Consider the following 13,662-nt stretch of genomic DNA (forward strand, 5'->3'; position numbering starts at 1 on the left):
ATTTATTGAGTATAATGCAACATATATGTATTTATGAGACTTTCAGCAAAATGTGTGCATGCAGTAACATAGAAATAAAAATAAGAATCTGATTATATGTCTGCCTCTCGCTAAAAACATAACACATTTTCAGCTCTTCTTCATGTTCGTTACAAATTTGTAAAATCAAATCCTTATTGTGAATCCTGTAATGGCCAATCATGATGGTATTTTGTTATAATTGAATACTTTCTTAAAACCAGACCCCACAGGGGCTGTAGATGTTTTTCTATTGGTTCATAGTTAGGGACGATGTCAAAAGATCAATGTCGGATAAAAAACTTATTTCCTTTAGTTTGGGGGTGGGGGGTTTTGACCACAAAAAGTTTCCATCCTACAAAAACGATTTTATTTTTTAATGAAGTCAAAAAATCTTGGAGTATTTGTAGTTCGTTTTGTTTCTATCCAATCATGGACAGAAATAACAGAAAAAAGGAAAAAAACAACAGAAAAATGGTTTGGTTCGAGTGTAAGTCTTTTTACACCCACCCGACAACCAACTGCTATGCAATACTACTGTCCGATTATCAATTTGTATTTAATAGTGAATGTAGTCTGACGCCATGACCAATATTTTTGGTTTGGAAAAAAACTAAAGGAATTAAGTTTTTTATCCGATATCGATCTTTTGACGTCGTCCCTTAATACATTGCTTTCTAAATAGATATGTGCTGTGTTAGCTGCTGTTACAGAGGTCATCAGATCACAAGGTGGACAAGAAACAGAAACAGAATATTTTGCAGCTCTCGTAAGTTCAAGAACGTTTGTTTTTTGAACAGATTATAGTATAGCGAGTATATAATTTTTTTTTTTAAATTTAACTAAGAAGAATGCCTTGCGTATCCCGACCTGGTGCATCCTCCTTTTCAAGACATACAGTTCATAAAACCTTTTTGAGGCAAATGTATTATTTTATGTTTGTGTTGGTAAAACATTTGTAAATAAATAAATCAATAATTCATTTTTTCTCAACTCTAGATAACAACTCTAGATTCTGTTGATACTGAAGATTCGAAAGCTGCCGTTGTCTATTTACTTAACTTAGTGATAAAAAGGTATCCATCAATTATCAATTTATCACGACCTTCTTACCTGACAGTGTGCATACTGATTAGATAATTTGCACATTTATCAACATTACTTTTGAAAAAATGTATGCATACTGATTAGCTAATTTGCATATCAGTACTTTTCTGATAATTTTGTTTTGTTTGTCACAGAATTCCTGCTTTATTTTATAGACAAATGATTTTTCTGCTTGTTAGTATGTTGCATTTAGGAAAACATCATCAATGTCTCGAAATTCACATTCATGAACCTCAATAATCCATTTTGTCACAATTTCAGAGTTTCGCCATCCGTTCTCAAAAGCCGTTTTGCTGTGGTCAGCAAAGCATTATTCGATATTTTATCTCAGCATATCAACACGATGCTGACCCCGTTACTCAGATCTACGCTATCATGTCTGGCAAACCTCTTGCGTGTACAAGAACCAGTCATCTGGGCTGAACCATCTACTTTGCACTCTTATCATGCCATTCTTAGTTTCACTATTCATCCGAAACCAAAGGTGAGTTATTGTAGTATAAATCCAGAAAGGTGGGGGTGGGGGTGATTTTGATTGCAAAAAATCTTTTCCTATAGTGCATGTAAACAAATTTCATTAATATTTGTTGAAATTATAAATATTTTTTTTAATTATATTCAAACTGAAGAAGTTACTTAAGATGTCGAGTTTTATCTGTATCCAAACAAAAAAGACATTGACGTCATTGAGTAAAATACTGTGCTAAAGCAGACAGATACAATTGGGACAATTAAAGTACCAATAGCGTGCACAGTATAAATATTATAATTTCTGTTCCCGACTCCACCTCTCTTACACTTTTCCCCTGAAAGTAATGTCAAGATGGTAATAATAATAATAATATTTATTGCATCTTTAGAAATACAGTATTTCTATCAGTACAGTAGCAATAAAAGTATAACAAAGTATAATAATAATAATGAAATAATAAAGATAGAGAAAATATTATAATGTTAAAGGGGAACTAAATAGAGCCTAATTTGGTGTTTGTATTTATCAAGTTATGTATATTGATTATAAATTTGAAAAAAATAATAAAAAAAAATGATTATCTTCAGAGTTATGATGATTTAATTATGAGAAACCATAAACCTGCAAAGGACTTCCGTTTGCGCCATCTTGCCATAAAAAAACGCCCTCATGAGGTATAAACAGGAAAGGTAACAAAGCATGATGACGAAATATCTGATTAAATATAAACAACTTAGGGAGCCTAAGACTTCTAGTCTAGGTGTGTGGTATACTATTAAATATATTAAGACACATGTACGTAAAACGTAAAAGATTTCAGAAAATTCCCCGTTCATGTGCAATGAAATGTTTAGTTTCTGATTTTTCAGACTTTTACGTTAATGTTATTTACAAGCATATCAACATACAAACATTATGGATGTGCGATTGATCGAGACAGGCATTTTTCTTGTCCAACTGTCTAATAAATGCTATTTCCAGTACTGCACTGTGTGTGCAAATTATTTCAAAGTCTGGATGCTGGAGTATGCAATCTTGAGTTCGTAGGTTGGTGGTGGAAACATTTTCGTGAAATAAAACTATCATCCGAACAAGGGGCATCGTCGACGATATACTCTCATCACTCACACTTGACTGAAATGAATCTTCACAGTATACCAACGAGCTTTTACTCGAGGACCAACTCAGAAAAGATGATTTTGTTTTGGGTTTAAACACTGTAACCATCTTGCCAACAATGAAAAATTATCCAAAAAAATTGTTCGTTCACCACGCCGGGCTCGGGAAAATAATACTTATTTTCGAAAAAAAAATGCGTCATTGATTTCCACGACACTTATAATGAAGAAACAAACATGTTCATAAAAACCCACACATTTTATTACAATACGAATTACAATACCGTCTGGGTATGGGTGGGGTCTGTGGGGAAACAGTCAAAGGCATTTATCATAATCTTCGTTTTGGTATGTTTTTGATCGTATGCAAACTCTACGCAAAGCAATTTTCCACCATGAGGTTTTTCAGCACGATTTGACCTGAAAAACCTCCTTTGACCTTACAGGTCATGTCTTTCATTAACCAATCAAAATGATTATTGACAATGATGTTTTAACGCAATGCAGAAGTGAATTACCGCAATGTTAAAATGTGATCTGAAGCACTGATTGCAACGAAAAAAACGATGATTTTTTCCCCTCAAAACTTAAGTAACCGTGGGTAAACTGAGTGTGGAGGAAGAATTTAAACACCTTTCACGGTCGCCAACATCATGTCACATCGTTCAAACCCAAGGCCTTTCATGATAGTCTCAAAGTAAACCATGCCCTATAACCAGGTACGCGACTTGACGATCACATTTTTGTCTTTTCAAAAGCTACTGCCCAAAGAAATATGGATTACTCCAGTATTGCAACTTCCGGGTTCATCCTGAGTATTAAATGACAGAATAGAAAGGATGCGAACGTTGTGTACGTTAGCCATGCACTCTGAAATTAATGCGAGTTTTCTCATAAAAGCACGAACCAAACTACCGCGCCAATCACAATCACAGTAAAAACACTTTGGGCTTATAATCGTGAATGCCCTCAACTCGATAAATAGCTAGTAAAAATAGAGGGATGGGCTTCATACTCGGGAGGGGCTTACGATCGGGGAAGTACGGTACTTTAATGCAATTGGGCTTCCACTCTCAGAATATTGTGGTTCAAACGCATAATGCTCTAACCCAAGTTCTAAAAAGCACATTGTGCATATAAAAATTGAGTTTATACTAGTAGTACACAATGCTTGGCAGCATGAACAGCTATGTACAATGGCGTATACGAATGCAATCAGATACTAAAAGCTTTGAAAAGTACCCGGATGTTAAATATGTTCGTTCTATTCCCCTCCATGAATGGCCTCCATGGTGTTAAATTGCAAATACTTCAAATGCCTATCCAAGCTACAGTTATAATTAAAACAAAATTAAACCACTGTAATAAATGTGGGGGACGATACGTTGCGGATATGGAAATGTAAAGAAATATAGTATGCAAAATTATCTGCTACACAATCAGCACCAATCACCACAGAAGAACGACTTAAATGTAAAACTCAGAATTTATTCACTAACGGAGAACCCGCTGGCAATCCGGAGACTTACAACTCGATATCAACGATATAACACAAATTGTAAGAATGATACAGAATTGGCAGTATGCCCTTGATATACATCAATAAACTCTTGACCGTGTAAGAAAATTAGTGGGAAAACTTCTAATTGGATGAATATAAAAATTGAAACAAAAGAACACACTGCGGTGGTTTCTACCACGTTTGCATTCATGTCGTCGTCTCACTTCAGAATCCGTATTTTGCAACAATGTACAAGTCAGAATACAGTATTATTGAACTTGTATAAAACGTAATGAATAAAGCGATTAACAAATATTGCATGTTTCAATTACAATGCTTCACAGATAAATGATTCAGAAATTACTCCGACAATATTATTTCGAATACAGTTTAGAATATACACAACCATAAATTAAAGCCGCATTTAGGTTCGCTTTAAGTATAAAAATAAAATGTAATGTGTTAAAATTTTTACTAATACTACTAATACTATTAAGTTTAATAATAATAAAACTAAGACTAATAGTAATAAAATTAAAACTATCAACTATCCATTCTTTTTTGAAAGGCTTTGTAAATAAACAGTAAAACCTTTTTTATAATTTCACATTCATCGGCACTGAGCAATCAAATGAATGTATTGTGTGAATCATGTGGTAGAAAATTAAATTCAGACATAAGTTGTTGGCGCAAGTTTCCATATTTTGGACAAATCATGAGAAAGTGGAATTCATCCTCAATCACATTCATGTTGTTGTAATATATAGTATGACCACGTGAGATGCTTTGTCTCACTTGTTGAAAGCTACCCTCCATCCATCTTTTTCTTCTGCAAATAATGATAATAATTCACTGATTGTGTTAGGTTAGGAAAGCAGCACAACATGCTGTGTGTGCTGTACTGAAAGGAAGTGCTTTCATGACACATGGTGCTGCTCCACCGTATCACCCGGCCGCTTCCTCTACAGCCAAATTCTGCATACAACAGATTGAAGAAACTGGAGGTAATTATTATAATTTATGCGTTGTCATTTGCATACTCTTCTGGCAGTTATTGTCAAGTCAATAGGAATATTGATTGTGTTTTAATGATGTTGATTTTCAAATTTTGCTGTTAATTTCAATGTGTTCTCCTCTATATATACTTGTAATGACTTTAATCTCAGTGAACAATCTTTGGACTTATTTTACTGAATCCAAAACCAGCCCTGAATGGCAAATTGGGAACAATTTGGATGAATCTATTTTTTTCTGATCAATCTATATTTTATTTTATAAATCCAGCATAGTTGACCTATTTAAAATGACCAATCAAGATACTTACAGCGGTCAAGATAAGCCATTTAATCTATTTTGATTGACCAATTTGAAATGACCAAACCATCTACATTATAATGACATTTTAGAAATGTCATGCCAATCCCATTGATTGCCTGATCTGCCATGTATGTAAAATAGTAAAACAAAAATTTAAACGTAGTATTTTATTTTTGCTGTTGTAGGGGCAGGTGAACCAAGAGCTACTCTCCATGTACTTGGATTATTGAAGGACATCTTGGGTGTATTCCCACAAACTAGTTTAAGAGCGACGTGCGAGACCCTCCTTCGTGTTATGACACTTAGTAACGTGGTAAGTAATAACGCAATAAACAATTATAAATAAACGCACAAAAATTAACGTCAGTCTTAAATATAATTTTTTTTTTACTTTTTCCAGTTAATAACATCATGTGCGATGCAGGCTCTTCACGGTATGTTTATGTCAAAACCAAAATCAAGTAGTCTACCAGCTGACTTGAATGCGCAGTTAATAAACGCACTGTACGACTACCAGCCCAACGAGAACGACGTCCAACCTATCTTGGCATGGTTAGCTGTTATGCAGACAGCACTCTGTAATTTGCAGAGGTATGTTCAAGGGCAAATAAATAAAAGGGTTTTTGATCTCAGTGGTAATATGATAGTTAAATAGATAGAGATCGATATGTTGACAATCACAGTTACAAACAAAAATAACCAAATTAATTGTCACATGTTGTTCAATCACTTCTTTTTTGTGATTGTTTCTGTTGTCAGACTGGACGAGAGACTGTGCGTTAGTCACTTACCTCGATTGTTCACTTCAGCCATGAAGTGTTTGGCATCTGAGAAAATAGAAATAACTAAAGCCGCATCACATACTTTGAAGGTAAAGCTTTGTTTACTTTTTATTTGCATAATTTCATAATACACGACATTATTTTACCATTCAATAGTAATTTCCTGTATAAAAAAAGATGCGACAAAAGCCATAAGGAAATAATGCTTTTGAATACATTGTTCTTGTTTGCACACAGTTGTCAAAATTACTATTTATAAGTGTTTTATGGACTGTTCAGTGTTCTAAAGTGATATTATTTCTAATATTTAAACATCCAGTACTGAACTATCAACGACTGCTGAAATCCTCTAACGGATAGACAAAATGAATGGAGGGGAGGTGCATCAGTAAGCGATATGCTAATACAATCAAGAATCCAGACATGTAACTTATCTTACACTTTACACACAGGAGTTGTTGAACGAGTGTGTCAAACCCGCCGCTGGGCGACTGGAAGCTGAAGTCAAGAGTTCCCCGCCTGGTTCACCGACTGCTGCATATAAAATGTTCAAATCTGTAGAGAATGGACTGGGTTACAAGTACCATGCATCGTGGGGTTTAGTGCTGCAGACACTCGGAGTATTCTTTCAGGTTTGTACTACAGTCTCGCTTTGAAACCATTCCATGGATACCATCATGTAATATTCCATATGTTGGATATTAATGATGATTTAGGTCGATTTACTTCACTTTAAACCACAGCAGAGGCAAGACTATAAAGTTTTGACAATCTTCGCTAAATCAATTTTTGTTTGATCACCTTGGCTAGCTTTTGTAGAATAGAATATAACCCTCTCAAGCAGGTTCTGTTGAGTGGGGGTATCACCCTCTGTGAATTTTGCAGTATAACCCTTTCAACCAGCCTCAGCATTACCATACTGTCGTGTCATTAATAAAATGTTTATTATATAAACTTAGTCACTGGTAATTAGATAATTATCATTACCACAGAATTATAATAATTCTACTCAATGCTTTAAAGTATGATTTGTTTACATTAATCTTTTCCAGGTTTTTGGCAGACACTGTCCACCGATGTTGAAGAAATGTCTGCAGTCAATGGCTGATTTACGAAGTACGCATCATTTTCTGTATATCTATGATTTAGATAAAGCTGTGGGAATGGCCATTAGATCCATGGGACCCAAGGAAGTACTGAATGCTATACCCCTACAGATTACTGGAGATGAGTAAGTGGAAATGTCTTGACAATATGCACTCAATATGGCTGCTTTTAATCTCTATTTTTGGGGCATACCCTTTAAGATTATACATCCTGGTACTTATTTATGATGCCTTAAGGTCATACATCCTGGTACTTATTTATGACACCTTAAGGTCATACATCCTGGTACTTATTTATGATGCCTTAAGGTCATACATCCTGGTACTTATTTATGATGCCTTAAGGTCATACATCCTGGTACTTATTTATGATGCCTTAGGGAAGAGTAGGAAATCAAACTCGCGGTTTACCGCGGTCATTACCACGGTGGTGGTGGGTGCTCGCCGGTCGACCGCATTTTATGCAAATTTATGCATAGATTCCATGACCCCGGTTTACCGCGGTCATGTGCGGTAGGCTCGCATGGCAATTTACACCCTATTGTTAAGACTATGAATGGACACAATAGACTGGGAAACTAAAGGTTACTTGCCGCCAAGTTCAAATAATAAAATCGAGTGGTACCAGAAGATTGGAAAAATCGTCTATATTAGTTCGCCAGAAGAACACTATTTTATTTTCACGAGTCTTGGTATAACATCGCAAAGCAACCCAGAATAATGTAGACCCCACATAATGTAAAATATTATCACATTATTTTGAATTTACATCATGTATAGTCTCAGGATTTATTTTAAAAGATTAATGTTTCGCATATACCAATATAATCGGGCGAAGTACAAATTCCGAGTGTAAAACACTCGATGAGAGGCCACAGTTTACGTTACCTCAAGACCATGCACTAAGTAGGAAAAGCAACCCGAAGTCGAAGAGGGAGTGTCACACACTTGGTGCTACAATATATACTACAACAACTGGGTGATCAGCGAAAAAAATAGCGCACTTCTTGGCGAAACTGACTAATCTAATAAACCTTGGCCCAAGTTTAACCCCAAGTCACACGCTGAACAAGTGGGTTGTTACCTTGGTGACCATTTGCGCTCCGCGCGTTGACCTTTTTATTATACACATTCCATTACGCAAATTTTTACTGGCTCTGCGTTGCCGATGTAAAAATTGTTACCGTTCTGGTTGTGAATATTTCACCATTGCCGACGTGATAATGCGTTGCCTTCGTAATAATTACGCAAACTTATTTTCCATTGTTTACGTACTGGCTGTGAATATTTCAACTTTGCCGACTTGTTAATGCGTTGCCTTTGCAATAATTACGCAAACTTATTTTTTATACCCCTGTCGACCCCTCGAGTCAGGCTGCTATCACCCTTTCTATTTCAGTAATTGACGGTCTATAGGTGTTAAGTTGTCACCTCCAACTGATTGAGCGGGCAATTAAATACGCGATAATACCAGACTTAGTTTTTCTACTTTAAAACTGACGGCAAAACACAATACAATCGTCCGGAGCCATCGAACTACGCGACTTAGTCGAAACCGCGACTTACTGCCTCAGAGACGGGGCCACTGAATAACTGTTGTTGATAATGATATTGTAAACAAACACGCACACACAAAACATTAAAGCCAGAAAAGTCAAGTCAAGAAACAACATTTCAAATAATAATAATTATGGTTTGACATCTATATCATTTTGAAATAAACTAAATTTCATGTAAATAAAATCCATGCGTTACAATTTACTGTAATTTCAAACTTGGGGCAGCGTACTTTGAACGCAGAGTATTCGATCGCTTACATTTCCAGTGAAAACAAAACAAAACAACGTCAGGTGCTTTTGAACTACGTGCGGTTGGCACAGTAACGGGCAATGACCTCAGCGGTTCACACGCAATGAAATTCTAATCAAGCCAGCTAGCGTTATCGTACGGTATCATAAACTCAATAATTATTCATTCAAAATGCCTTTCACACTCACGAGTACCATGGAACACGAACATGTAACAGAAAAATAACGTCTTTTGTTTAAAAAAGATTCTGTCAACCAAGAATACATGCGCAAGGCAAGATTTATGAAACGAAACAGAAAATAATCATGTCATTGTCAGTGCAATGCAGACAGCCTGACCTGTTTTGATTAGTTCGCCCGTTTCTCGTTTGCTGGCCATTTTTTCTGGAGTGTGACACAAATGGTGAACATGATACTGCCAAATCAATCAAGAACCAGGATACGGCTTGGATACGCTGAAACTTTGTAAATCGTCCTCTTTTCAATTGTAAACTTTATTCCAGTGTTACGCTAAATACATGTACTAAATACTAAACAAGTGCACATATCGTATTCATTTACAGCATCGGATTTTAAAACAATGACTCGTGGAATCACAAAGAAACTGTTAAGTACGTATTTCACACATTACCGAGGACCGCGGTAGAGACCGGTACAGCGGTAGAGACCCCTAATTATAAGCAGTCCGTGGCTCTCCCCGGCGTTCTGCGGTACACCGCGGTAATGACCGCGGTGCACCGCCCGTTTGATTTCCTACTCTTCCCTTAAGGTCATACATCCTGGTACTTATTTATGACACCTTAAGGTCATACATCCTGGTACTTATTTATGACACCTTAAGGTCATACATCCTGATACTTATTTATGACACCTTAAGGTCATACATCCTGGTACTTATTTATGACACCTTAAGGTCATACATCCTGGTACTTATTTATGATGCCTTAAGGTCATACATCCTGGTACATGTACTTATTTATGACACCTTAAGGTCATACATCCCGATGACCTTAAGGTAAAACATCCTGGTACTTATTTATGACACCTTAAGGTCAAACATCCTGGTACTTATTCATAACACCTTAAGGTCATACATCCTGGTACTTGTTTATGACACCTTAAGGTCATACATCCTGGTACTTATTCATGACACCTTAAGGTCATACATCCTGGTACTTATTCATGACACCTTAAGGTCATACATCCTGGTACTTATTTATGACACCTTAAGGTCATACATTCTGGTACTTGTTTATGACACCTTAAGGTCATACATCCTGGTACTTGTTTATGACACCTTAAGGTCATACATCCTGGTACTTGATTATGACACCTTAAGGTCATACATCCTGGTACTTATTTATGACACCTTAAGGTCATACATCCTGGTACTTGTTATGATACCTTAAGGTCATACATCCTGGTATTTATTTATGACACCTTAAGGTCATACATCCTGGTACTTATTTATGACACCTTAAGGTCATACATCCTGGTACTTATTTATGACACCTTAAGGTCATACATCCTGGTACTTATTTAGTACACCTTAAGGTAATACATCCTGGTACTTGTTTATGACACCTTAAGGTCATACATCCTGGTACTTATTTATGACACCTTAAGGTCATACATCCTGGTACTTATTTATGACACCTTAAGGTCATACATCCTGGTACTTATTTATGACACCTTAAGGTCATACATCCTGGTACTTGTTATGACACCTTAAGGTCATACATCCTGGTACTTATTTATGACACCTTAAGGTCATACATCCTGATACTTATTTATAACACCTTAAGGTCATACATCTTGGTACTTATTTATGACACCTTAAGGTCATACATCCTGGTACTTATTTATGACACCTTAAGGTCATACATCCTGGTACTTATTTATGACACCTTAAGGTCATACATCCTGGTACTTATTTAGTACACCTTAAGGTAATACATCCTGGTACTTATTCATGACATCTAGGGTCACACATCTTGGTACTCATTTATGATCCTGGTAAATATTGTTTTTTATAGATAAATTGGAACTGTTTTGTTTTAAACATTTATTTTGACATTGTTTGTGTTTTAGAGACAATTACAGTTTTCCAAGGAGTTGGCTCCTGCCAGTACTGAGAGACAATATAAGAGAGACAGAATTACAATTCTTTATCCAGTTTTTCCTACCACTTGCTGCAAAACTCAAGAAAAAATGTAAGTTAAGTTTTATCCATTGTGTTTTGATGTGATTTTCTTATTGATGGTTAATTACCATACTGCATATAGTATGTGTGTGTATATGGTGACATAATCTCTCTCAGTTTAACAGCGAAAGTAATTAAAAAAAGTAGACATAATGTCATAATCAGTATCTAAAAGCATAATTAGTATGTTCTAGATACATTTACAATATGCAATGCATTTACAAGGGAAATATTTTACATTACATGGCCAAATTAGTGACGTTTTGACTTTTTTTTTCAGCTTTGGAACATGAGCAAAGTGGTCGTATGATTGAGAGCAAAACATACAATATTCTACAATCACAGATATGGTCACTGTTACCCGGTTTTTGTAATAGTCCAACTGATCTCTGTCAGTCATTTAAAAACATCGCTCGTATCATGGGGACTGTGTTGAATGAAAGACCTGATCTCAGATCGGATGTCTGTGCAGCCCTCAGACTGCTGGTCAATAAAAATATCAACAATGGTAGGTTACAGGATCCTTTTTTTCTTCTTCTTTCAGGAATGAGTTTATGAGAAAATATTACTGTGGAATACTTTATTTTCGCTGGAATTAATTTTCGCTGAAAAGACTTTTTGGACGTTTTGTATGAAATTTATTTTCACTGATTTTTGGTGAGTTTAATGTGGAATATAGGAAAAAAAGTATATTCGCTGGATTTTATTTTCACGGAATCATCCCTTCAGCGAAAATAGCGAAAATAAATTCCAAGCGAAAAGTATTTTTGGTTACTTGATGGATTTCTTTTATTTATGATTCCAGATAAAAACAAAAATGAGATGAAGAAGTATTCAAAGAATTTTTTGCCAATTTTATTCAACATTTACACCACAGTTGACGCCACAAAGCTGGACACAACAAGATTTACAGTATTAGAAACCATTAAAGTTTACCTCATAATATCCGACACTAAGGTTTGTGTTTCTTTGAGTCACTTGTAACAGTTATTTGCTCTCTGATATAATTTATTTATTTCTTGAGTTATCACATTGAAGATCACACTGGTTGTATGTTACTATGCAATTTGTCGTTTATGTTGAAATTATCAGCACTGGTACATGGACTTTTTATGCATCTCCATTTCACCACCAGACTTTCTGACCCAAATGTTTCTGCACTTTTTAGCTCCACTGTCGACTTTGTCAAGCTGAGCTTATCATATAAGTGATTGTTTGTAGACTCGGGCGTTGTCTTCCGCGTCAACTTTTTACCTTTTCGACAAGCAGTGAAATGCTTGCAAAAACAGTATTTTCTCTGAAATGTACAATCTGATAGCACTCAATCTGTTATATCGCCTATGGTGGGTTATCATGTTCATATCATATTCATGGCTTTTGCTTGACTGTTTAATTTTTCGTGGAGAATATTTGTATGATGTTGCAATGCATCATGGGAAAGAGGTTTATCATTTACTGTATGTGACTTCGAACTCACACTCGGGATTGTCAGTTCGTTCCACCTCCAATGTGATTTTTTTTGGGGGGGTGTCATGTGACCTCATAAATACATTAATGTTACTCTAATCTAAATATTGTACTTGTAATTGTACTTATCAACATTGGTGATAGTTGTTAGGTGGCATGTCCTTAGCAACTATTTCTATAGCAACCATCCTTGGAGTCAACATGGTTTTTTGTATATTGTGTATAAATGGATAAGTATTTAAAAAAATATAATCAATGGTTAAAAAACTATAGTTCAGCAAGTACAAGTCATACCAGTAATTCAGTAAAACTATCATTTTGATTGAAACAAAAATGAATTTTAAAATTCCCATTTATTTTATGAAATTCAAACTGTACATGTATAATAATTTATTAGTACCTTTGAATTTTCAAGCACAAAATATTAGTGCTTAGGTAAATCACAGAGGTATGTCTATCGTCAAAATAAGTCATATTTTAATGATCCAGTATAAAACAAATACAATTTTTGTGTCAGTGCTAATAAAATAGATATGGTTAGGGAGTTAAATAAAGGTTAGTAGACTTAGTATTTATAATATAGTTATAAAATCATTGTAAAATGTTTCTATCCTGTGGCTGTATCTTTAATAATGACCACTGTTTTGTATAAATGTATATGTTGAAGGGAATACAATTACTTAATTTGCATAATGTTCCTTTCTACTGATACATGAGCAAACTTTGTGGAACTATGCATGATTTGTATTTGAGCTAGATGGAT

General features: G+C 35.3%; 1 protein-coding gene across 1 annotated transcript in view; it reads left to right on the top strand.

Annotated features, from left to right (window-relative positions):
• LOC100377837 (RRP12-like protein) overlaps positions 1 to 13,662 on the top strand; it is a 28,442-nt gene that overhangs the window by 3,797 nt on the left and 10,983 nt on the right. Inside the window, exons 3-14 of the mRNA XM_085504304.1 lie at positions 704 to 787; positions 1,018 to 1,094; positions 1,387 to 1,609; positions 5,082 to 5,220; positions 5,719 to 5,846; positions 5,934 to 6,124; positions 6,293 to 6,404; positions 6,768 to 6,947; positions 7,368 to 7,546; positions 11,321 to 11,442; positions 11,713 to 11,940; positions 12,238 to 12,389. Of these exons, the coding sequence (XP_085360430.1) occupies positions 704 to 787; positions 1,018 to 1,094; positions 1,387 to 1,609; positions 5,082 to 5,220; positions 5,719 to 5,846; positions 5,934 to 6,124; positions 6,293 to 6,404; positions 6,768 to 6,947; positions 7,368 to 7,546; positions 11,321 to 11,442; positions 11,713 to 11,940; positions 12,238 to 12,389 (1,815 nt within the window). The remainder of the gene's footprint in view (positions 1 to 703; positions 788 to 1,017; positions 1,095 to 1,386; positions 1,610 to 5,081; positions 5,221 to 5,718; positions 5,847 to 5,933; positions 6,125 to 6,292; positions 6,405 to 6,767; positions 6,948 to 7,367; positions 7,547 to 11,320; positions 11,443 to 11,712; positions 11,941 to 12,237; positions 12,390 to 13,662) is intronic.

Source organism: Saccoglossus kowalevskii, chromosome 10 (genome assembly GCF_978046115.1).
Source record: "Saccoglossus kowalevskii chromosome 10, keSacKowa6.1, whole genome shotgun sequence".
Classification (NCBI taxonomy): Eukaryota; Metazoa; Hemichordata; class Enteropneusta; family Harrimaniidae; genus Saccoglossus; species Saccoglossus kowalevskii.